At 34.3% G+C, this 24,178-nt stretch overlaps 1 protein-coding gene across 5 annotated transcripts in view; it reads right to left on the bottom strand.

Annotated features, from left to right (window-relative positions):
- TUBGCP3 (tubulin gamma complex component 3) overlaps positions 1-24,178 on the bottom strand; it is a 146,982-nt gene that overhangs the window by 33,234 nt on the left and 89,570 nt on the right. For all 5 annotated transcript variants that reach the window (XM_072621944.1, XM_072621948.1, XM_072621946.1 and 2 more), the window contains 6 exons: positions 15,489-15,599; positions 14,740-14,848; positions 11,835-12,024; positions 10,125-10,260; positions 9,595-9,663; positions 5,531-5,666 (listed from right to left, as the gene is read on the bottom strand). In XM_072621944.1, the coding sequence (XP_072478045.1) occupies positions 5,531-5,666; positions 9,595-9,663; positions 10,125-10,260; positions 11,835-12,024; positions 14,740-14,848; positions 15,489-15,599 (751 nt within the window). The remainder of the gene's footprint in view (positions 1-5,530; positions 5,667-9,594; positions 9,664-10,124; positions 10,261-11,834; positions 12,025-14,739; positions 14,849-15,488; positions 15,600-24,178) is intronic.

The raw sequence follows: 24,178 nt of genomic DNA, 5'->3' as shown, positions 1-24,178 counted from the left end.
AATGAGAATTTTACCTAAATTAATTTACTTATTCAGTGTCATACCAATGAAACTACAGAAAAATTATTTTATAGAGCTAGAAAAACAATAACAAAATTCATCTTGAAGAACAAACGGTACAGAATATCAAGGGAATTAATGAAAAGAGATGCAACAGAAGGGGGCCCAAAACCAAACCAGATCTTAAATTCTATCATAAAGCAGCAATCATCAAAATTACTTGGTACTGACTAAGAAATAAGAGTGGTGGAGCAGTAAAATAGGTTAGGTACACAAGACACAGTAGTCAGTGACTACAGTAACTAGTGTTTGACAAATTCAAAGACTCCAGCTTCTAGGATAAGAACTCACTATCTGACAAAAACTGCTGAGAAAACTGGAAAAAAGCATGGCAGAAACTAGGCGTAGACCAACATCTTATACCATATAGAGAAATAAGGTCAAAATGGGTACATGATAGGTATAAAGGCTCATACTACAACCAAATGGGAAATCAAGGAATAGTTTACCTGTCAGATTTCTGGAAAATACAAGAATTTATGGCCAAACAAGAAATAGAGAACATTATGAAATGTAAAAAGAAACATTGTGATTACATTAAATTGAAAAGTTGTTGCAGAAACAAAGCCAATACAACCAAGATTAGAAGAGAATCAGAAAACTGGGAAAGAATTTTTGTAACCAGTGTCTCTGATAAAAATCTCATTTCTCAAATATATTGAGAACTGAGTCAAATTTATAAGAATACAAGTCATTCCTCAAATGATAAATGGTCAAAGGATATGAACAGGCAGTTTTCATAGGAAGAAATTAAAGCTATCTACAGTCATATGAAAAAATGCCCTAGATCACTACTGATTAGAGAAATGTAAATCCAAACAACTCTGAGGTATCACATCACACCTATCAAATTGGCTAACATAACAAAACAGGAAAATGATAAATTCTGGAGAAAAAGTGGGAAATTTGGAACACTAATGCATTGTTGATGGAGATAGGAACTGATCCAACCATTCTGGAGAGCAATTTGGAACTATGCCGAAAGGGCTATAAAAATGTGCATACTCTTTGACTGAGCAATACCATTTCTAGGTCTATATCCCAAAGAGATCCTACATATGGGAAAGGGACCCACAAGTACAAAATATATATAGTGACTCTTTTTGTGGTGGTCAAGAATTGGAAATTGAGGAGAAGTCCATCAGCTGAGGAATGCCTGAACAAGTTGTAGTACATGAATGTAATGGAATACTCCTGTGTTATCAGAAATGAGGAGTAAGTAGACTTCAGAAAAACCTGTCAAGACTTACATGAACTGATGTTGAGTCAAATGAGCAGAACCACGAGAACACTGTACACAGTAATAGCAACAATGCGCACTGACTGACTTCGACAGACTTATCTCTTCTTAACAATGCAAGGATCGAAGACAACTTGAAAAGACTCATGATGGAAAATGCTGTCCACATCCAGAAAAAGAACTATGGAGTCTGAATGCAGAACAAAGTATATTATTTGTTCTGTCTCATTTTTTTCTCATATTTTCTCCCATTGGTTCAAATTCTTCTTTACATACAATATGACTAATGTGAAAATATGAATGTATTAAGTAGAGCCTATATCAAATTACACACTATTTTAGGGTGGTAGAAGAGAAGAAATGGGGAGAAAATTTGGAACTCAAAATCTTATGATTAATCTTATTTTTGGATAGTTCTTTATCTACATTGATTATATATAAAGCCTTTATCAGAGAAACTTCCTACTATTTTTTTTTCCGAAGTTAACTGTTTCCATTCTAATTTTAACTGCACTGATTTTGTTTGTGCAAAACCTTTTAAATTTCACATAATTAAAACTGTCCATTTCCTCTTCTGTGATTATTTCTATCATTTGTTTGGTCATGAGCTCAATAGCTATAAAGGGCAATTTCTTCCTTGTTCCTCTACTTTGCTTATAACATCTTTTATGACAGTCATTTACCTATTTGGCATTATCTTGGTATATATCTTGAGATCCTGGTCCATAAACTAGCCATGCTGTAAAGACTGATTTATAGTTTTCCTAGTACTTTTGTCAAACAATGAGTTCTTATCTCAGTAACTGGGATACTGGAATACCTAGTAATTGAGTTTATTGAACACTAGACTCCTATATCTGTCTCCTCTGTATGTTATACATCTAATCTGCTCCACTGATCAAACTTTATTTTTAATCAGTACTAGATGATTTAAATGGTTACTACTTTGTAGTTTGAGATCTAGAATTGCAACGCTCTCTTCTTTCTCTCTTTTTTAATTACGTCCCCTACGATTCTTAACCTTTTTGTTCCTCTAGATAACTTTCATTGGGTTTTTGTAAAAAAAAATTTTTCCCAGCACTATGAAATAATCCTTTGTTTGATTGGTATGGCAATTAAATAAGTAAATTAATTTAAGTAGCACTGTCTTTTAAACTATATTGGCATGACCTGTTCATGGACAACGAATATTTCTTTAATTACTTGGGCCTCTTATTTCAGTAGAGTGTTTAGAAGTTGGATTCATACATGTCTTGGTAGATTCCTAAATGTTTTATACATTGTCATTATTTTGAATGGAATTTTTCTATCTATTATGTTTTGTTTGCAATATAAAGGAATGATGACAATTTATGCATATTTATTTTACACCCTTAAGTTGTTGTTTACAATTTATGCTAGTTGACTTTTTAAGAATCTCAGTAAATCATCATGACTACAAAAAGTAATAATCATATTTCTCCTATGCCTATGCTTATTCTCTCAATTTCATTTTCTTATCTATTGCTATAGGTGGCATTTCTATCACTATGTAAAATGATCAGCTTTATTATATCTCTGTTCTTATTGGAAAAATTTTGAACTTTCTTCATTATATATAATGGGTTTTTTTCCTGGTTTAAGATATTATTTACTGAATCTAGAAGGAACCCAGGATAGCAAGTAGTAAGAGTATTCCAGGAAAAAGGATAGCCAATGAAAATACATGGAGTCAGAAGATGGACCATCAAGTGAAACGAACAGCAAGAATGCCAGCATCATTGGATCAAAGAATACAGAGAGGGGGGTAAGTGTAGGAAAACTGGCAAGGTGGGAAGGGACCAGGTTGTGAAAGGCTTTAAACATCAAACAGGATTTTGAATTTAATCCTAGAAGACATAATAACAGACTGGATATGTGGGGTAAAAGTGAAGTATTAAAGCCTAGGTGACTTGGAGGATAGCTGGTGCCATCAAAATTAATGAGAAGGTTTGGAAGAGGAGACAGTTTAGGAGGAAGTAATAAGTTCTTTTTGGACATCCTAAAATGTCAGTTTGAGACATACAAAAGGCAGTACCATGAATTAGAGTTCAGGGCTGAATATGTAGATCTGGGAATCATCTGCATAAATAGCTGAACCCATGGGAGCAGATAAGACCATACAAAGGGAGAAGAGGGCTCAGAATAAGGCCTTAGGGAACGATCAAGAGTGTGTGAGCTGTGTTTGCCTTAGCAAGAAGGGCCACGTCTCCATGCGGAGGCACAAATGGAGGAGGAGATAGTGAGGGAAGACTGAGTGATTCAAGATGGTAAGGAGGGCAAAGGGGAGTTCTTGTTCAATGCACTCAAGTTTTGATAAAAGATGAGGAAAGTTTCTCACCTACAAGGGTGAGAGGAGTAAGGGGTACCATGGGAAGCCTGAAGAGGAATATAAAGGTTTGGAATAGCTGCTGTGTTAAGTGGAATAATTAAATGATTATGAAAGTGTGTAAGTAGTATCTTGCTTCCATCAGTTAAGATTAGATAACATAAATTTATAGTGGTCTAGTCAGCATGGTGGTATGATTTTTCTCAGTATTACACTGTCTTTGAACCCTAAAACCTTATAGGTCTTTAACCTAGCAATGAAGAGAAGTTTTCAAACCCTTTCATCAAGAAGTAACAGCTTTTTTCTCCACTATGTTACACCAGTATGAGAAAAGATTGTATAAGGCTTCCTTAGAAGTTTACTAAAATACTTTGTTTCAGCCAAATCAAAACTCATTAGTATAGAAAATATATACAAATTTTAAAACTTTAAAATAAACTGTCTACTAACTGATATACTTGTTAATGCATTACCAATCCCAAAGCCTGGCTAACTGACCATCAAATTTATATGGATTTGTAAAACTGAAAGTTAATATTCTAAGAATAATTTACTGTTATGTTTTTGAACCACAATACAATTATTAAAATAATCAGGAATAAGAAATGCAACTGACTGGTATAAGAAATGATGAGTAAGCAGACTTCAGAAAAACCTGGAAAGATTTATATGAACTGATGCTGAGTGAAATGGGCAGAACCAGGAGAGCATTATACACAATAACAGCCACAGTGGGGAGAACTGTTTCTGATAGACTTAGCCCTTCACAGCAATGCAAGGACCTAAAACATACCCAAAGGACTCTTGAGGAAAAATGCCAATCCACATCCAGAGAAAGTAACTATGTAATCAGAACTCATATAGAAGCAGACTATTTTCTCTTGTGTTATGTTTTGTTTTGCTTTTTTTCATGGTTTCTCCCAATCGTTTTAATTCTTCTGTGTAACATGACTAATGTGAAAATGTGTTTAATAATAATGTATGTGTAGAACCCATACAAGACTGCATGCTGTCTTGGGGAGGGAGGGGGAGAAAATTTAAGACTTATAGAAGTGATTATTGAAAATTGAAAAAAAAAATTAATTAAAAAAATGGGGATAATAATAGCAAAAAAAAGAGAAATGTAACTGATACACTTGTAAAGTATGTTCAGGATATGAACTTTGATAAACCATATGCAGAGATTGTCCAAAAAAATTTTATTCTTTTTTATTTTATTTTATTTTATTCTTCATTTCTGAAGTACAACAATGAATGAAAAACAAACCAAAAACAAAAGGGTTTACAACAAATTAGTTACATGGATATGGACTCTGAGAAATAATCATCCACACTACTATCTATACTGACTTGCTGTTCTGTGCAGATGCTAGTCCTATCTCCATGCTTCTACATCAACTAACCCTCATCCCTGGAACACTGACTTCTTCTCTGCTTACCTCCACCTATTAGAATCCTAGTTATCAGTTCTAGTTTTATTTTCTATATAAAATCTTTCCTGATTCCCTAAGAAACTAGCACCATCCATCTCAAAACTACACTGCATTCATTTGGTGTATACCATACATATATGTGCACACACTGTTTTTCCTGTTAGAAGGTAAGCTGACTAAGGACAGACTATTTTACTTTTGTCTTTCAATTCCCCAGCACTTAGCATAGTGCCTGGCACAGAGTAAATATTTAATAAATGCTTAATGACTTAATTGAATGTTTGAGCCTAAACTAAATTAAATTTTCCCAAAGGTAGAAATAGAAAAAGAAATTAGCAATGATTTTTAACTTTAGTCATATTATGTGATTTCATTCTTTTTTTAAGAATCCAGTAAAAACAGATTGAATATAAAAGAAAATTCAGTAAAACATTAGAGTTTATATTTTACCTGGCATATTTCTCAGGAGTTTTGCATTGCACATATGTCCTTTCCGTATGTCAGTGAGAATATATTCCATCCTTTTAGCTCGCCAAAGAAAGTTAAACACCCTTAGATAGTGACTCATGCACTCTCTAGTAAACACCTGAAAAGAACAGCAGTCTAAAAATATTGCCAATATCTATAAACACATGTTTTATGTCTCAGCAGTTTTATAAATAAAACATATCAACACCATGAAGTTCTGAAAAAAAAAAAAGATCAAATATACCTTAAATTAAAAGATTTAAACTAAAATTAAATCAAATCTAAAAAATTAAAAGAATCATATTATTAAAATCCTATTAGAACATAACTTGTTCTTCCATAATGCCAATATCCCAAAGGTAAGACACTTTATATTTGGCTTTGGGGTATATATGCCACATAAGGCATTCACTCAACATTAATCAGAACTTACTATTCTCATACACAACATTCCATCTGAGATAAGGCTACTGTCCTTGCCTGAAATGTTCTTCATTTCATCTCTAAGAATCACAACTTCAGATATCAACTCAAGTGCTAGATCCTATAAAAGGCCTTTCGTAATTTCCCTGTTTCCTACCACCACCTACAAAATTACATATTTTGCATTTACTTATATGTATATAGGTAATTCTTCCAATTAAATGTAAACTCTTTAAGGCCAAGAACTATTTTTTTTTGTTTTTGTATTTCTTCTTGGTAAAGAATGACCTTAAATGTAAAAGAATGGGAAAAAAGATATTATAAATAAATTTAATTGAAATCTTTTGTTTTTATATCCCCTGCATTTGTCAATTCATCATTTACCTTTCCCCCCACAGATAGTGATCCCTTGTAACAAAAAAAAAAAAAAATTTTGAGGATAAAAAATTGTTCTGCCAAACTAAACAACATATTTAAAAATCTAACATATGCACTGTTCTACACACCCAATCTGCCCACCTCTGCAAAGGGGAGGAGAGGTACCTTCTTATACCATTTGAGAGCGCCAAACTTGTTCATCATAATTGTGCAGCATTCAGGTTCGGATAAGTAGAGTTCCAAGAGTTAAGCTGATATGTTTATAAACTACAGAAAACTATATAAAAGCTATATGAAGCCTTTGCCCATTTCCCACCCCACAAAGGACTGAAGACCATTCTATAACACTCCTTATTTTATGGTTTGCTGTGATGAGTACATTCTTGAACCAGTCTAGGCTGGTCTTCAGAAAGGTCACAGATCTATAACTAAAAGTCTTTTCAGAAAGCATGATAGTTATCTGTTATCACAAGTTCTATCTACATGATCAGCTGGACTTCTTTACTGATAAAAATCAATACAACTTCTAAATATTTTATTGCTTATAATTCTTCATTGGTAATGTGTGAAAGCTCATTTTAGCCTACCATTCATTTCTCCATTGTCATTTGAATAATCTACAATTTTCTAGAGATTGTAGGAATCCATTGTTTCAGAGCCACAAAATATCATATAAATATTGGTGTTTACAGAAGTTTTCTTTTGTTTTTTACTCCAGAAAGAAGCTTGGGGTAACAAATATAATCATCTTGTTCTGTTTCTCTTACAAAATTCTGGGTCCAGCTCTTTTTCGATTTGCAATATCTAACTGTAGTGGGAATAATCCCCTAAATATCATCCCTCATGCAACAAGCCCAAGTTAGGCTAGTTTTTCCCAAAGAGAAAATAAAGATGTGTCTAAGATCTGAGTGGCCCCAAGGTCTAATTCTCCAGTCTTGTGTTCCCCAACACAGCTTCCTGGTTGGGTTTGGCCATACTAATGCTGTTTCCTGATCATGAACAGGCAACTGGAGTTCACAGATGCGAAGCTGAGGCTCTTCAGACTTGGAAGATGTCCTCAAAACAGAACATCCCATGACCATGCAAGTCACCACAGTCTGCTGTGCTGGCCAGACATGTTTCCATATGTAGACAAGGTGTGGTCCATGTCCACACAAGCTAAGTTTTGGAATATCTTTGTTGAATCAAGATCCAGCTCAGATAGCAAACACCTCTTTCATAAAAATCTTCTTTGATAATCTTCCTGGAAGTAATTTTTCCCTCTTCTGCAGTCCTGAGCTACTGTACTTGCAGTCATCCTGTACTATTTCTCTCTACTACAAAAATGAAAGTCCCTGAAATGAATGTGAGGACTACATCTCGTACATCTTCATATGTTCAGCAATGTTTACCACATAATAAATACTCAATTAAATTCGTAACTGCTATATTACATTGCTGTTGGCAGTTTAATATCTCTTTTACTTATTCAAAATCATGTGATACTTGAGGACCATCATTATAAATACTAATTCTCACTGTGCCAGTATTATAGATAGTGATGCTGCAGATAAGTCTGAATGTATACTGAACCTGAACATGTTTCAAACATTTTTCATTTTTCCCTCTTTTAAACCACTTCTTGATATGTGCTTTTCTTCTTCTCTATTTCCCAAAAGATGGAATGCAGAAAAAACTCTAGTTTTCACCAAGTATTCAAAGAGTTTCTCTATAGTGTTAAATGGACAACAATATATGCCTCTGCACTGCTATTCAGTCCTATAATATTATGAGATAATTTAGAGATCACACATATAGATAATGTTCAGTGATTTAAAAGATTTTCTCCACAGGATACCTATTTCTCTAAGCACTTAAACTTCTGTGAAGCATTCACCTAATTTAATATGGTATCCTTTACACTATGCAAAAATATCAAATGTACAGCATCTAACATGAGTACCTGAAATTACATTTCTTTTATATTAAATTTTAGATTATTTTCTAAGCCTTAAAGGAAAACCTAATCTCTGCTTGATTTTAGCCAGTAAAATATATATGTATGTGTGTGTATATATATGTATATATACACACACATATATATGCTATATATACACACATATAGTAAAAATATGCATAGTTTGTATAGAAAACAGAAAAAGTCATGTTATTAGAATAAAGCACTTAACAAAATGTACTTTAGTAGACTATTCAGGGAAAATAGCTAAATGTTAATAAGATAAATATGTTAATAAAGTTAAATTTAAGAATAAATCATGTAATTTTAATTATTAGTAAAACAGGTTAACAGTACCAATTTAGGGCTTTAAAAAAAGAAAAATTTCACTAACAGTCAATATTTCACAAACTAATATGATGCTAGTGGTTCAGGAGCTATTAACCTGATTTTTTGTGCTAGAAGGGACTAACATGGCTATGGCAATTCCAATAATCTTATACTGGGTTTAGTGATTCAAAATTTAGAGGTACGGGAAATCAATGTAATCCACAGCATCAGGGTTAAGGCTCTTCCAAGATTTCTAGGTAGATATGTCCAAACAATAATATTAGTTTTAATTATATGGTAATATAGAACTTTGCTAAATAAAGATATCAAATAGATAATAATTGGATCTATTGATTATAAGTTCAAAAAGATACAAGTCAATAACAATATGTTAAAGTGTCTGCAAAAAAATAGTCATGTTAAGAAGAGCTACTTCCACCTTTAATTACAAATCTGTAAGAAGACAACTATGCTGGTCAAACTTTTGTTCTTTGATAAGTATTAAAAGAAACAGTACATTTCTTTATATATGGTAAAAAGCACTTTGAACAATAGTACAGCTATTTCCTCATCATTTCAAATGAATACTACATATCAAATTTTATTTAAGTAATACAAATACGATTCCCCTGAAATACATTTTATAGTTCCTTGCAAATTATCCCAAATTAGTTGCTACAGTCTAGGAATAATGGAATAAAATGAACAATCCATTTATTAAGTACTTGCTGAAGTCTACAAGAGAACAAATGATTTATTTTTTAAAAGAATGTTTTTAATAATGGGGCATTTTAGCACTCATTAATAATTTAAAGAAACTGAAGTTTTGGCTTACGTGTTCATTCAGTGGGTATATCCCAGATGCCAAGTGATCAGTTTAATCAGAAGTTCTTAAGAGTAAAAAGGCCATTTGAAAATAACAAAATATTTAGCCATCTAAGGAACCCTGAATGCTACACAAATACACAAATGATCTTACAGTTGCAATTGGTCCGTCGACGTGATAATCCAGGCTGAACACATCCCATCCAGTATCACCTGGAGACACCTAGTATAAAACAAATGCTAAAGATCTTATTTATTCTCCCAAAGGAGAAGCAAAATAACGTGTAAACTGTGAAAACTGTCACAACGTGAATAACAGCAGATAAGCTTGTTTTGTAAGCGAGTAAATTTTGGATTAATTTCCATTCTTTCTATTGACAAAAAATATATAGAATTAAGATAGTTCAAGATTTAAAAAACACTTCAAACAACAAAAGGCAAACAACTATCTTGGTTTTTATTACAAATGAACAATTAAACTTTGTTTCTGACGATTTTCATGCCTTTGAAAAACCTAATCTGCCACCAAACACACAGTCTGATGATAGACTGCATTCGCTCATCCCCGGCCCGCCTCCCAAATACTTGTAGGCACCAATGAAAGCGTTCGGTGCAGCATTCCATTTCAGCACAAGATTCCTCCCGATCGTCTACATCACTTTAACAGGGACAAGGCTAAGATACCTCCAGGAGCCTGACATCCAGCCGCTTAAGGATTTCGGGGCTGTCAAACTGCGCATTAGTCGCCCTGACAGCAGTTTCCAGAATCCCCGTCAAGTTATGCTGATACAAAGTGGTAGCTGGACGGACAAGCTCTGGTCTGACAGATAAAAAGACACGTTTAAAGAAATTATTAGGTGTCTAAAAAGTATTTTGATAACTAAAGCATCACAATACAGGAAAAATCTACCTGGTTTTAAGATAGGATATCTTCAATTATTTCAAGCACTATCACCAAAATCTACTCCTAATCCTCGGCACACCGCAAAACAAATTTAGTTTTAATTCATTTTAAGCATTCAAATATCACAACACTCAAAATCCTACAAATTATTCCGTTACAAGATATCTGCATCTTCAAATGCTTACTCATCATATATATTTCCAAAATAAATAAGATAGCATTTTTACCTGTTAGAATTAATTAATTCAATAAGGATTCATTAAGCACTTATTATGTGTTTGGCACAGATTTAAAAACCTATGAACAAAGCTTTTCATCATCAATTATAAATATATCCCTTCCATTTCAAAAGACCTACAGGAAATAACTTCCTGAATGCACATATACACACGTACATATATGTGTGTATATGTATCCACACACATACAAATATTCATACACAGAAATAGGTTTTGCCATCTCTCTCTCTCTCTCTCTCTCTCTCTCTCTCTCTCTCTCTCTCTCTCTCTCTCATATACACACACACACACACATAGAAACAAACAAAAGAAGAGCTTGCCAATTCCTCTACAAATTTAAGTTAGATATAAATATCAAATTCCTAAAGAAATAAAAAACATATCTTTAGGAAGAGATAAATTTAAATACTTCAGCATAATAAGCTTATTTAATAGTTCCAGATTATACTAAATGTACCATATTCAAACTTTATATTTCCAATGACGATTTTCATACACACGCACGCGCACACACACGCACAGACACACACACAGACACACATACACACAGACACACACACACAGACACACACATGACTAAGTGATTTTCATTTCAGCTTCAGTAACTGAGTACCTATGAGATCTACCCCCATAGTCTGGATTGTTTCTGGAACCATGAGAAAATCTTGTACTGATCTCGAGTTAGACAGACTAGCTTCCAGATTAAGAATAATACCCTGGAACCAAACCTGCCAAGTAGAACGTCGACACAGTACAAGTTGGAATTGTTTAACATCAAATTGTAACGCAAACCAAAAACAAGAACTATACTGTGAAAAACTTACCTAAGTTTCCTTTTCTGATGCCTTTTGTGATGAACTAAAGGTAAAGTTAATTCTGAATTTATGTCAGAACTTTCTATGTAATTTTGTATACTGTTCTCTGTGCCTCAGCAGAATGTAAATTTAATGGCAAGAACTGTTTCATTTTTGTCTCAGATCTTACACTTCATCATCCCCAAAATTTTATTTTGGCAACCATCAACAAAGATAACAAGGGGTTTTTTGAAAATATCTTGTGATTCTGTTATTACTTTTTACGTTTTATATAAAAGTATATCTTGCATAAGGGCAAATCACTGAGTTTTCCTCTCGATTATACTTCAATATTTGTATGAGTAAGTCATGAGTTACACTAAAAGAGTTCTTTTAAAACACAATTTCTACCACATGTTTAGAAAGCATAAGAAAGATGTATTCATATTTTTCTTACTTAAGCAAGTCCATTAAGTGTCTTATAAAATCTCCTTGACCAAGAAGCAAATATCGCCGCATAGCCTGCATGTGCTCCAATAAACTGTATTTTTTATTAAGAACATCCAATAAGTATTTGCTGGTCTCAAAATAAGCTGCATCAATTTTTCCCTGAAATGCATTTTCCAAATCTGTGAATAAGTCTGCAGCTGCAACACAAAAAATAAAAAGTATATATGCATACTTTATTTGCATTTTAACCAAGATAGGAAACTAAAAAGGAATATATATACATGTATATATATATAGATATAGATATACACATATATGTGTACATACACATGTCAATACTGAACATTTCTAAAAATCCTAGTCTTCTGATCTGAAATGCTATTAGCACTAGACAATATATGGAATCATAACCATTTCATCATCACCAAGTAGAATCACTGGTAACTTTCAAAAAATCTAAAATCAGCTTAATTTACAGTAGACATAGTATATTTTGCATAATATCTATGGCTGATAACAGAAAAACAGATGACAAGAACATGATAAGCAGAAACCAGTGGTACTTGAAATCAGAGATACTGCGGTTCAAATGATGTCCCCTAAGAATAAGCATACTGATTTATTAAAAATGTAATTCTATAAAGTACAAAGTAACATGTCACTGATCTACTACTATTTAAGCACCCAAAGACTGATGTAATAAGGTTTTCTCATCTATATGTCAATCTCCAGCTATTATAAAGCAAGTATTATCTCCAAATTCTACCACTACAGCTTCTTCAAACTAAAAGGAAACTATGTAAGAGATATCTTTTGGAAATGTATTTAAACAAACTCGGAAATAATGGGAAAATTCAGGGTTAATTCAAAAAATATTTTATTTGTTCCTCATAATAATAGGTCCATACATTTTTGTCTTTACTATTTTAAAGGTAATCCGACTTTTCCTTATTTTTTTTTCATTTTTAAGAAATATAAATGCAAAAAAAGCAACTCTGTCTAGTTATTAAAAATAGCTAAATTCAAAAGATGGTGGTGAGTGAGGCTTTTTGAAGGTGACAAAAACAAAATCTTCAACTGTTTGGGTACATTCAATAAAAATTCAATTGAACAGATATTTATTAAGTAACTACTATAAAACACTATGCTGTTGGGGGACACAAAGAAGATATAAGACACAGCCCTACCCTCTTGGAGCAAACGGTTCAAAGAAAGGATAAAATTTTTCATAAGCAGTTATGACACAATGCAGAAGGCAGTAAGTACAAAGAAAAGGCACAAAAGGAGGTGATAAAGGTTTCTTAGAAAAGGTGGTACCTAAATTTCAACAAGTGGAAATAAGCTATTGGAAGATGGAGAACAGAAAATTTCATTCAGGGTGGTGGCATGAGCAAATGCAGACAGATAGAAGTCAGGCTGGGAACAGGCACCAGTAAACGGTTCAGTTTAACTGGAACGCTGAAAACAGCCAGAGAAATCGATTTAGCTGGAAAAAGAAAAGGTTGGAAAATGCCATAAATGCCAGCATGCAGTTTATTTAGTAAGCAATGGATAAATACTGAAGGCTTCAGCACAGTTCATTAGGAAGGTAATTTCAACAGCAGCGTAAAGGATGAACTCAAAAGGGAAGATACAAATAACAGAAAGATCGATAACTCAATCAGCAAGTATTTACGAAGCCCTTTGGTGCCAGGCATTGCACTAGCCAGTGAAGATCCAAGTACAAGAAATGAAACGATCCCTTTCCCATTCTAATGGGGAGACAAGTACCTATGGAAATACGTACAGCCAAAGTGACTACACAAACATACACAACAATTAAATGTAAGGCAGCTCGGAAAGGACATGAACCACTGAGGGGTCAGGAAGGGCTTCAGGCGAAAGTTGGTTCTTGAGCTGTCTTAGAGAAAGAGAGAAAACTCCAGAAGACAGGAGATAAAAGAAACGGCGTAAGGAAAAGTCATGCAAAGGAGCGGAGCGCGGCCTCTACAAAGTGCACGTAGACGCCTGAGGAACAAAGGACAACTGTGCTGGATCACAAATGTGGGAGGCAAAGGACTGCTTAAAGAGGCTACAGATATAGGCTAGGGCCAGGCTGGAGAGGGCTTTAAGAGTTAAGCAGACCTAAAAGATTTTACCAATTAGGGGAATTACAAGGGTAGATTTGTGCTCAAGGAAAGTTACTTTGGCCACAGTACAGGGTGTACTGGAGTAGTGAGAAACTTGAGGCAAAGGAAGTAATTGGGAGGCTTCAGAAGGAGCTAAATAAGAGGTGAGGAGGAAAAGTGGATGAGTTCATATATAAATATTTAAATTTGTTTCTTTTTTTTAAGACACTGGGGCAGGACTCAGGAGTCCTAGATGATGGCAGTGAATTAGGTTTTTCAGGTTCTTTCCAGTTGAAGCTATCAATGAGAAAGTGTAAAAGAGAAAAAAGAAAAGAAGGTCAAGGTCAGAGCACAGGGGAACAGTTCGGGAATGTGACCTGGATGATGACCCTGCAAAGGGGGAGGAATGGTCAGACATGGAGAAGAACTAAAAAGAGAATAATGTCACTAAGAATCCAAGGCGGAGAGAGGAACAGTGGCCAAGCACCAAACGCCGCTCAGTTCATGAAGAGTGAGAATCGGATTTGGAGGGGAAGTTAAGATGTGCTTTGATACTTTTTTTAAAAAAATGTACGAACATAAACTTATATAAATGCATATAAATAAAAATAGTAGTCATAAGATGTTATAAAAATCAGTAAGAGAAAAAATATTTTACCCAGATTGTGGTTAATGAAAAATGTCTTAATAAATAAAATTACTTAGTAAACTTCTTGATTTTTATTCTCAAGAATTCAAAAAGCACACTCAAGAGAAGTGAAATGAAGAGTTAACTGGATAGTGCCAGCACATGAATCATCATACCATCTTTTGGAGACTCTGTGGATTTTGTCACAGCTATCATCTTTGCAGTTGGTGTTTGATCATGACAAACCTGATGCAAGAAATTAATAGATTTTCCTATTAGAAGAACCTAAACAGAGACAAAAAATCTTGTGGTGACCTTCGTGGAAATTACAATAATGCCCCAAATTGCATACATACGCACACAATATTCCAAAACTCTTAGCACAGCTTTATTTACATTTAAAACTGTGTTAGGACATCATACACAAATACACATGGAGAGGTTATATAGAGTATATACAAATACATATATAAGACATAAAGTCCAAATTTACCCATGTGAAAACCTAGTAGGTAGTTCATCTTTTTAAAAACACACATACAATCTCACTGGAACTCCCAGTGAGAAAACTCCTCCCAATACAAGTGGACAACCACTACTCTGCAACTTTGGGAGTCTTAGAGAATTTGCCTGGAGCACTATGACTGAGTGACAACCAGGCCACAGTCAGAATGCTTGAGAGGCAGAAGGTGAACTGAGGCTTCCTGCCTCCAAGACAAACTATTCATTATGCTATGCTATCTTCTAAAAAAAAATCAGCTGGTTTACAAGGCATTCATAATATCACAATATGTGTGGACACACACACACACACACACATATACGTACATATATTAATCTACTTATTAAAAAATAACATTAACACAAAGAGCAATAAAGCATTACACTGAAACATTAAATAATACAAAAGCTCTTCCAGTCATACCTTTCTGGACTGGTCCATTGTAATAAAAGAAGGAATCATAGATTTCCTTAAGGTATACTTGTCATGCCACAGACGATCAGTTTTAACTGTAGGATCTGAAGCTACAAAAAACTAAAAGGGAAAGGGGAAAAACAGATATCTTAGATATTAAGAAATAGTATTATTCAGAGTAAAACTGACTGTCTAGAACATAAGGAGAATACCATTCTAGTTAGCTATGGTTTCTAAATAGCTTAAAGTTTATTCTTTAAGTAATAATACTCTTTAGAAATGTTAAACATTTTGAATGGAAATCTTCCTAAAACATATTATACATTTCCTTACATTCCTAAACAGCCATTTCTGCACATAATGACCCTTTACTTCTTTCTGGATTGGCATTATGATTTGTTTTCATACTATGATATAAAACAGTAATGATTTCAAAACTTCCTGAGAAGTACATGCCTTTTTTTCCCCAGGTGTGTCAACTCTAATTTCACTGAGTTCATCCTACCAGAGTATCACCTCTCACTAGGGCAGAGTGATTGCCTGTAGTAAGCCTTTCCCTTTTCAATGTATTGATTCTAATCTGTTGTGGATCTTGTTTGACAATAAGCAAGCTTGTTAGAAGCCGTGTATCAAGAGTTAGGTTGTGTTAGGGCTTACAAATAAAGTGCATGAGCATTACCCTGACTTTATATTCACAGATTTCTCTCACACTCCTCTCTCCATGTTTTATGTGCCAACCAAATCAGAATATTCATAATTATAAGAACTCATTCCATTCTACAATAATAACCAGTCATTAAACAAAGTTCTCAATATTGTTACATCTTGTAAAGAAGTTTGAATGACTTTGACATATGTATAAGAGACATCATATTGGAAGAACACCTTAAAGGTAAGCATTTTGCTCTACCAATTTAAATGTTTTATAGTCAATAATAAAAACAATGAATCCAGTATTCTTTATACCTTTCAGCCAATTGCATGAATGCAAAGAAAAGATGATGCAGACTAAGTGGCATAGTAGATACAGTGCCAAGACTGGAGTCAGGAAGATTCATCTACCTCAGCTCAAATCTGGCCTCTAACATTTAGTAGCTGTGTGACTCTAGGTCTTAACCCTCTTTGCCTCCGTTTCCTCATCTGTAAAATTCGCAGGAAAAGGAAATGGCAAACCACTCCAGTACCTCTGTCAAGAAAACCTCAAAGAGGATCACAAAGAGTCAGACACAAATGAAATGAATGAATGATTATATAGGATTGTTTAATGTGCTTTCACCAAGGTTGCCTAAACGGTTTAAATAGATTACTTTTCCTAAAGACTTTATAGAGATGAGAAAGTAAGTGTATGGGACTGTAATTCTTGATATTCTCATGACCAGCATTTTTGGCAATAAAATTTACAATTTTTTCCATGCCTCTCCTCTTACATCCATCTTAAGAATTGATCAATACCTTTACAACCGTGTCATTTAGCCAATGAGAATTTACTATGTATTTACTATAAACTAGAACAGAGAAAACAAATATAAGCAAAAGAGAGTCCCTGCCCTCAAGGACCTTACATTATAATGGATGAAGATATCAAATAAAAAGAGGTCAAGGCATTGTGGGGTGGAGTTGACAGAAGGTACTCAAGAGCAAGGACATGACGGAGAAGACTGGATTGCAGCCTACTGAAAAACGAAGAGATGGCTGGACCGGCCACCCTCCTTAAATGAAAGCTGTAAAAGGAGCCACCAATCAGAAGGAACAAGAGGGACCAAGGGCACTTCTGAAGTGTGAGTTTTCTAGGGTATGATGGAGAAATCTGGATGGCAGCCTGGTGAGAAAGGAAGAGATGTATGGTCTAGTTGCCTATTTTATAATATTTAATCTAGCCCAGATGTTTTTCCACCTTTTCCAGTCTTCATTTGCTTTTTGCCCTTCCAATTTCATCCTTAAACACTCTTGAGATAGCTTTACTTAGCTATATCTCTTAACAGATTTTCTATAAATTGCTTCTTACTCTTTTATTAAGTTTCAGGTTGTCTTTACATGCACAATAAAACCAATTTCCTTAAAACCTTTATTTGTTACTCTAAGGAGAACATGTAACATGTCCTTCCACTGAGCTTCAACTCACTTCTGTCTTCTAGTTTTGTGTAAAGTGAGACTGTAAGGATTGACACAATTGAGTACTGCCAGTATGTCTACTCACCATTGATCACTGGACACAAGACTAACATTTAGAATGTCAGAAGACTACCTAAAAACACGAGGTATCTTTTCTGACACCTGGATACCGTCACTAGAGCAGACCTGCTAGGACGGGTAGGCATTTTGTATTTTTGCATCAATGGGTTGCCACGACGAAATAAGTCATTACCAAGGCATCAGCCTACTGCATGATTCACCATTGTGTAAATACCTATGTGAGTCCCTGGAAAGCAATTTTTTGTCAACCCAAGATTCCTCACTTCAAAATTACTTCTAAAATAAAGTACATGCTCAATAAGTATTTACTGAATAGAATTTGTTTCATCTATTTTCACTACTCAGAGGCTTTTCTTAATTCCTAGTTATTGATTACATTCTACATGTTACAAATTTCTATGTATTTCAGATATGGATACAAAACTAACAACTCTGTCATATGCAATTTGACAGGGCAGATAGTTGGTACAGTAAGGAAAATGAAGGGCCTAGAGTCAGGAATACATCTTCCTGAATTCAAATCTGGTCTCAGGCACTGTGTGACCCTGGGCAAGTCACTTAACCCTGTTTGCCTCAGTTTCCTCATCTGTAAAATGAGCTGAAGAAGGAAATCACTAACCATTTCAGTATCTTTGCCAAGAAAACTTCAAATGGGATCATGAAGAGTCAGACACAACTGAAAAACAATTCCACAACAAGAAGTCCCTTACTGCCACTAGGATCAAATGAAAACTGTTGTTTGGCATTTAAAGCCCTTCACTATCTGACTCTAACTTAAATTTCTGAATTATTATGTATTTACTACTCTTTTGTGTTCTACATTCCACTAAACTAGTCTACCTGCCATTTACTAATGCAACACTGCCTTTTTAATCATTAAGCCTTTGCATAGTCTGTATATCTTGCTCTCCTTCACTTTTTCCTCTCAGTATCCCTAAGTCTATTTAAGGTTCAAGTGTCATCTCCTACATGAAGATTTTCCTGATCACTTTAGATGTTAGTGCTCCCCTACCACATTTGTTGTCGCTGCTGTTCAGTCGTGTCTGACTCTTCGTGACCTCATCTGGGACTTTCTTGGCAAAGATACCGGAGTGGTTTGCCACTTCCTTCTCATTTTACAGATGAGGAAACTGAAGCAGAGTTAAGTGACGTGCCCACAGTCACACAGCTAGTATATGTCTGAGGCCACATCTGAACTCTTCTTGACCTTAGACTTGGCACATAATCCAATGCGACCAGCTGAAACCAACCCCCCAAATGACTTTGTATTTAACTTTGAATATACTTACTATCTACTTTTTTTTTCAAAAATAATTCACTCAGAAAATACTTACCATAGTAGTACCTGAAAGGTATTTTGATAAATACCTGTTGAATTTCAAACACCTTAATAAACAATCAGAATCAAGTTTAAATTAATGTTTGTGTCTATATGTACTACATTTATTTCAAATACACCTTAAAAGTAGCAGTACGGCTAAATCCTAAGTACACAGTACCTATCTAGTCATACCAATACCATTTTTATTTATGATTTACAATTTTTACTCTGTTCCTGTTATTAAGATGAAGTAAAAAAGTGAAGGGTAATATAGATTACTAAGGAATCAGAGTAAGGGATATCATTATCCACATACTGGAAATGAGCACATCTAGTAGAAAATATCTACCTCAGAATGAAATTAAAGGAAATCAAATTCAAGTACAGAGAAATCAAGATCTAAGCAAGCAACATCAAAGAAACAGAAAAAAGTCCAGAAAACATGAACACAGTTCAGAGACTCTGCTAAGTCTTAAGTACCAAGGTGAGCTATGTAACATTCACCGTTCTATTTGGACAGGTTTCTTTTGGTCTCCTTGGTCAGGTTTTACTAAACGTGGAATGGTTAGAACTAGTCTTCCTATATTCAGTATGAGCAACGGTGACTTTTACAGTGAATAATATCAGTTTGAGCCTCAGCAATTGTATTTGTTTTTTAACCTTCTTTCAAATTTCTTTAAACTTGACTAAAACCAGCATTCCACAAAACAGTTCTTTAGTCTTATTGTCTAAATATTTCAACATTTGTGTTCTAAGCAGCTATGTACCAATGGTTTTATCTCTCTGGATTTCAGTTTCCTCATCTGTCAAGTGAGGGTATTAAACTAAATGTTTCAAGGTCCCTTCCAACTCTGATAAACATTTAATCTATACATATATTATATGTATGTATGTATGTATAAGTATACATGTGTGTATATATACATTACATGTAATATATGCTTCATAATATGTCTATGGCATTTCATCAACCTATTCCTAAAATATTAAATAGAGATAAAAATGAGTTAAGAGAGAGAAAAATTCATCTTTTACCCTGTAAAACTTTAGCACAAAGAAAAATCTCAGATTTTAAAACTGGAGCATCCTAAATAGAAAAGACTCCTTATAAATAAAAAATCTTAATGATAAAATAATGCCAATACTATACAAGCAAATTTTTCCAAATACGATATAACTTTTAGCAAAATATTTCTTACTCAGGATATTATCCTTTTATACAGAGATTATAAGTTATCACAGAATTTAAAACTGGAAGGGACCCTGCTTGCTCCAAAGCATGTTCCCTGCTAGCTTTCCATAGTGCCATTCTCTCCTAGATTGTCTCAAATACACCCAAATAGAGTTATTACTCCAGCTAGATAAAGTCGGGTCATTTTGTCAGCCATCTGGAAAGTCAATATTGCTGGGTTTCCTACTTTAGATGTGTCCCCTACTCCTACCTTTGCCCTTTTCTGAAACACCCCCCCCCCCCCAAATCTATACTCTTCCTTCCCAGAAACTTTTTCCCAGCTGACTGCACCCTTATGTGCCTATTACATGAGAGGTATGAAATCAACAGGATACATCTGAGTAAGACCACATTCCTTCCCGAGAAACATATGACCTTCTTCCATATTAAGAAACGACCTTGATGTGTAGGACTAACCCAAGGCACAAATGGCACCAAGCTTGGAAGGAGTGTCAAGAATCCAGAATAATCTGGGTGATAGGTCCAGGTGTATTTCCCACATGATCACTGTCTGTCATAGTCTCAAGATTATTTTACCCTAGGTCGAGACCAGGGGTTCTTAACCTGGGGTCTGTACACTTTTTTGTTGTTTATTTTAATAACTATATTTCAACATAATTGGTTTCCTTAATAACCGTATGTATTTTATTTTATGCATTTAAAAGTATTACTCTAAGAGGTGTATAAGTATTTTATCAGACTGCCAAAGGGGTCCATGATACAAAATAAAAAAAGTCTCTGTTTTCCCCTCATGCCCATATTGACACTATCTCATTAGAGAACCAGTTCTGTCCTCTCAGCTGAATGAGATCTATCCTACTATATTTCTTCTCTCCCTGACTCCCTTCACTCAGTCTTGTCAGTGAGCTGTCATCAATGAAAAGCCTCACCTCAGGTGCAATAAAGACTACAGCTTTATAGGGGAGTCTCTAAACACGCAAGAACAGTCACAGTGAGCTAGGGTGGTGATTGTTTCCAAGAGCCTAAGATTTAAATTTGTATTTATTGCAAGGAGACAGGAGAGGGATTGTCTCTAATCTTTTCTAATTAGCAAGTAAACTTCCAATACTATGGAGTCGGGCATTTTAGCACAGAGAACATGGCCCCAAGGGCTGTGGGCACTTAGTACTGGCATATGAAGACAAAGTCCAATTTCAGTTTCAGCAAAATAAGAGGTAATTTTGACAAGAGTCCATCAACAGATTTCAATCGAGAGCAAAATTCTGTTGACAAATTTTCAAGTAGCAAACTTGGTTTTACTCATAATGACAAGCATTAAAAGTCAGTAAATATCATTTTAAATATTTTCAGAGGTTGACTTGCCAATGCCTTTTTCCCTCTGTATTCTGAGGATGACTTCATTTTATCATCCATCCAGTAATTTACTCTCCCCCTCCCATGTACATGGAGCATCTCACTTTGGTATTTGCATCACCAACCCTAAGTACCAGGCTTGACACACAGTAGTACTTAATATTTTTTTCATTCATTCATAATGTTTTTTATACCTGTATCTATGGTATTTAGTGGGATGAAGAATATTTTCTAAAACTATCCTTCATAGAACTTACATGGATTCAGGTTGTGCTAATAAGGTCAATGGTTTTGTGTTTGATCCTTTTATTAGCTAGTTAATGAACTGATATGCATATTTAAGACTCCACTCACGGCAGACATTGATAATATATGCCTTAAATGTTTTTTTAATAAAGAAATGAACAAAGCAAATCACTTGAAGCCAAAGCTCCTCATCTTTAGAGGTACTTAAAGTGTTTGTCAAAACAATTATTAATACATAGCAAATGCTAAAAATTTAGACAACAGAAAGAAAAAATTTTAAAGCAGATTTATTTGGTTTACATTAACTCTTTAATTTTGAATCTATAACTAAAGATTACTTTGAAAGACATAAGGGATTATATGAAAATATCATTACTTTAGCAGATTACATTATGCTCTATAAAAATAAAAATCCTTCAGCCCAGCAAGAGTAATCTCAAAGGTTACTCACCAACAAACTCTATGTGTCATTGTTCTTAGCGTGCTACTCAGCATATTAGATTAATTGCATTTACGGTATTTATCCGCTATTCATTTAAACAGAAGAGCTAGTTTTTACAGACAACACACTAATTTATCCTGGTAATTGGAGTGCAGACGGATTTTTATCAGTGTGAACAATGAGAAAATTTAATTTAAAAAAGAAAAAAACCTCAGACAATTCAGTCATCTGTAGAAGTTATGAAAGCATTGCTTCATCTAAGGGCAAAGTAACATGCAATTACTCTACCTAGAAAACATCTAGTAGCAAACACAAAGAGGCATAGGTACATTTTAGATTATAATTAATCCTGTGAAAAATATATAGTTATAGAGAAAAAATCAAGGTCAGAATATAATTGCGATATGCTTTTATTTTATTGATGCATTTTCCACTCAAGGTTCTTTAATTTTCACCATTATGTCAAACACAGAAAGAACTGAGAAAAAAACATAATTGTCCCATGATTTCTCATTAACTGTTGGACAAATGCCAAGGCCTCCTTACTAAAAACAGAAATAAAAAGGGTAATTTTCTTAGCAAGCAACTTAGTCTCTAAGAATCAGATCCATTAATACAGACCCTTAAAGGATCCCAACTTCAACTTGTCAATCAAGTAGAAGACTAATGGGAAGAGATTTCTCCAAAGGCCACACCTTGAGAAAATGAAATAGTCTTTGGATAAGAGGAATGGGCGACTGGTCACCCTTTTTTGAATAATAAAAGACACTTTTTATAGCGAAAATTTTAAAACTAGAGTAATTCTTGGCTAGAAAAAAGTACAGAAATAAAAACTTAAGTCTTAAATGAATTGAGAGGCAAATTCTGAAGTTCTGTCACTTGATTATCTCTATTTCGCAGATCTTCGTGCTCAAAAGAAATTGATGAAAATTTTATTCCCTCTGTATACAAGTCTAGTTCAATGTGAAATCGTCATTTCTAAACTAAATAAATCCAACACTGGTTTCCTTTCTTCTTTTCCTCTCTTCCTCCTCTCTCTCTCCTCTTATCCCCAAAATGCCTAACTTCTTTTGACCAAAATGACGACTTGTAAAATCGTGACAACTCACCAGAAGTCTAGAACTGAAAAACAGAAACCACAGCTGTCTGACACTGTGGGAAGCCAAGACTCAAGTTTCAAACCATCTCCCATCCCAGGCAGAAACAACTCATATTTACATAGTATTCCTAAAGAAAATACTTTTGAGAGGTATTCTCATTTTACAGACAGATAAACTGAGGTTCTGAGGAGTTAAGTGGCTTGTCCATAGCTACACGACTAATAAGATCATTTTAAGATTTGCCAGGTGTTTTATGTACATCATTTCAATTGATCCTCAAAATAATCCTATTATGCAAATGGCACAAATATTACTACTCCCTTCTGAAAGAGGAGGAAACAGAGGCTGAGAAAGATTACGAGGTTTGCTCAGGGCTCTCAGGCTAGAGCCTTGAGTTCCAGGTCCACTACAACATACCATGCTGCCTCTCAAAAGGCACAAAGAAACACAGTCAGCTACATGAAGATATACAGTTTAAACCACCAAAATTATACCATTTTGAAATAGGAGCGTTAAATAAATGTACAAACTATCCATCCTGTGGAATGCTCACATTCAGCTTGTCATTAAACTGTAAACATAAACCATCACAACAAAAGGTACTTAAATAAATTAAGTACGCCATACAAAGATACAAAGAGCAGTATTTCTGGTTTCCTAGCCTAACAAGAAAGAGAGACCCTACCTACACCAGAGTTACCACATTCAGAATTTCACAAATCAGGATAAATCTAATGTCAAATATAATTTATATATGATATTATTTTAAATAAGATTTTATTTTCTTTATACTATGTTTGCAGAGCAGAAGGAAACAAAGAGGTTCCGAAGAAAGCATTTCCGTATTTATGA

The sequence above is a fragment of the Notamacropus eugenii genome, chromosome 6 (assembly GCF_028372415.1).
Source record: "Notamacropus eugenii isolate mMacEug1 chromosome 6, mMacEug1.pri_v2, whole genome shotgun sequence".
NCBI lineage: Eukaryota > Metazoa > Chordata > Mammalia > Diprotodontia > Macropodidae > Notamacropus > Notamacropus eugenii.
Note: the sequence above shows the minus strand (reverse complement) of the source record. Positions and strands in the feature narration are given on the sequence as shown.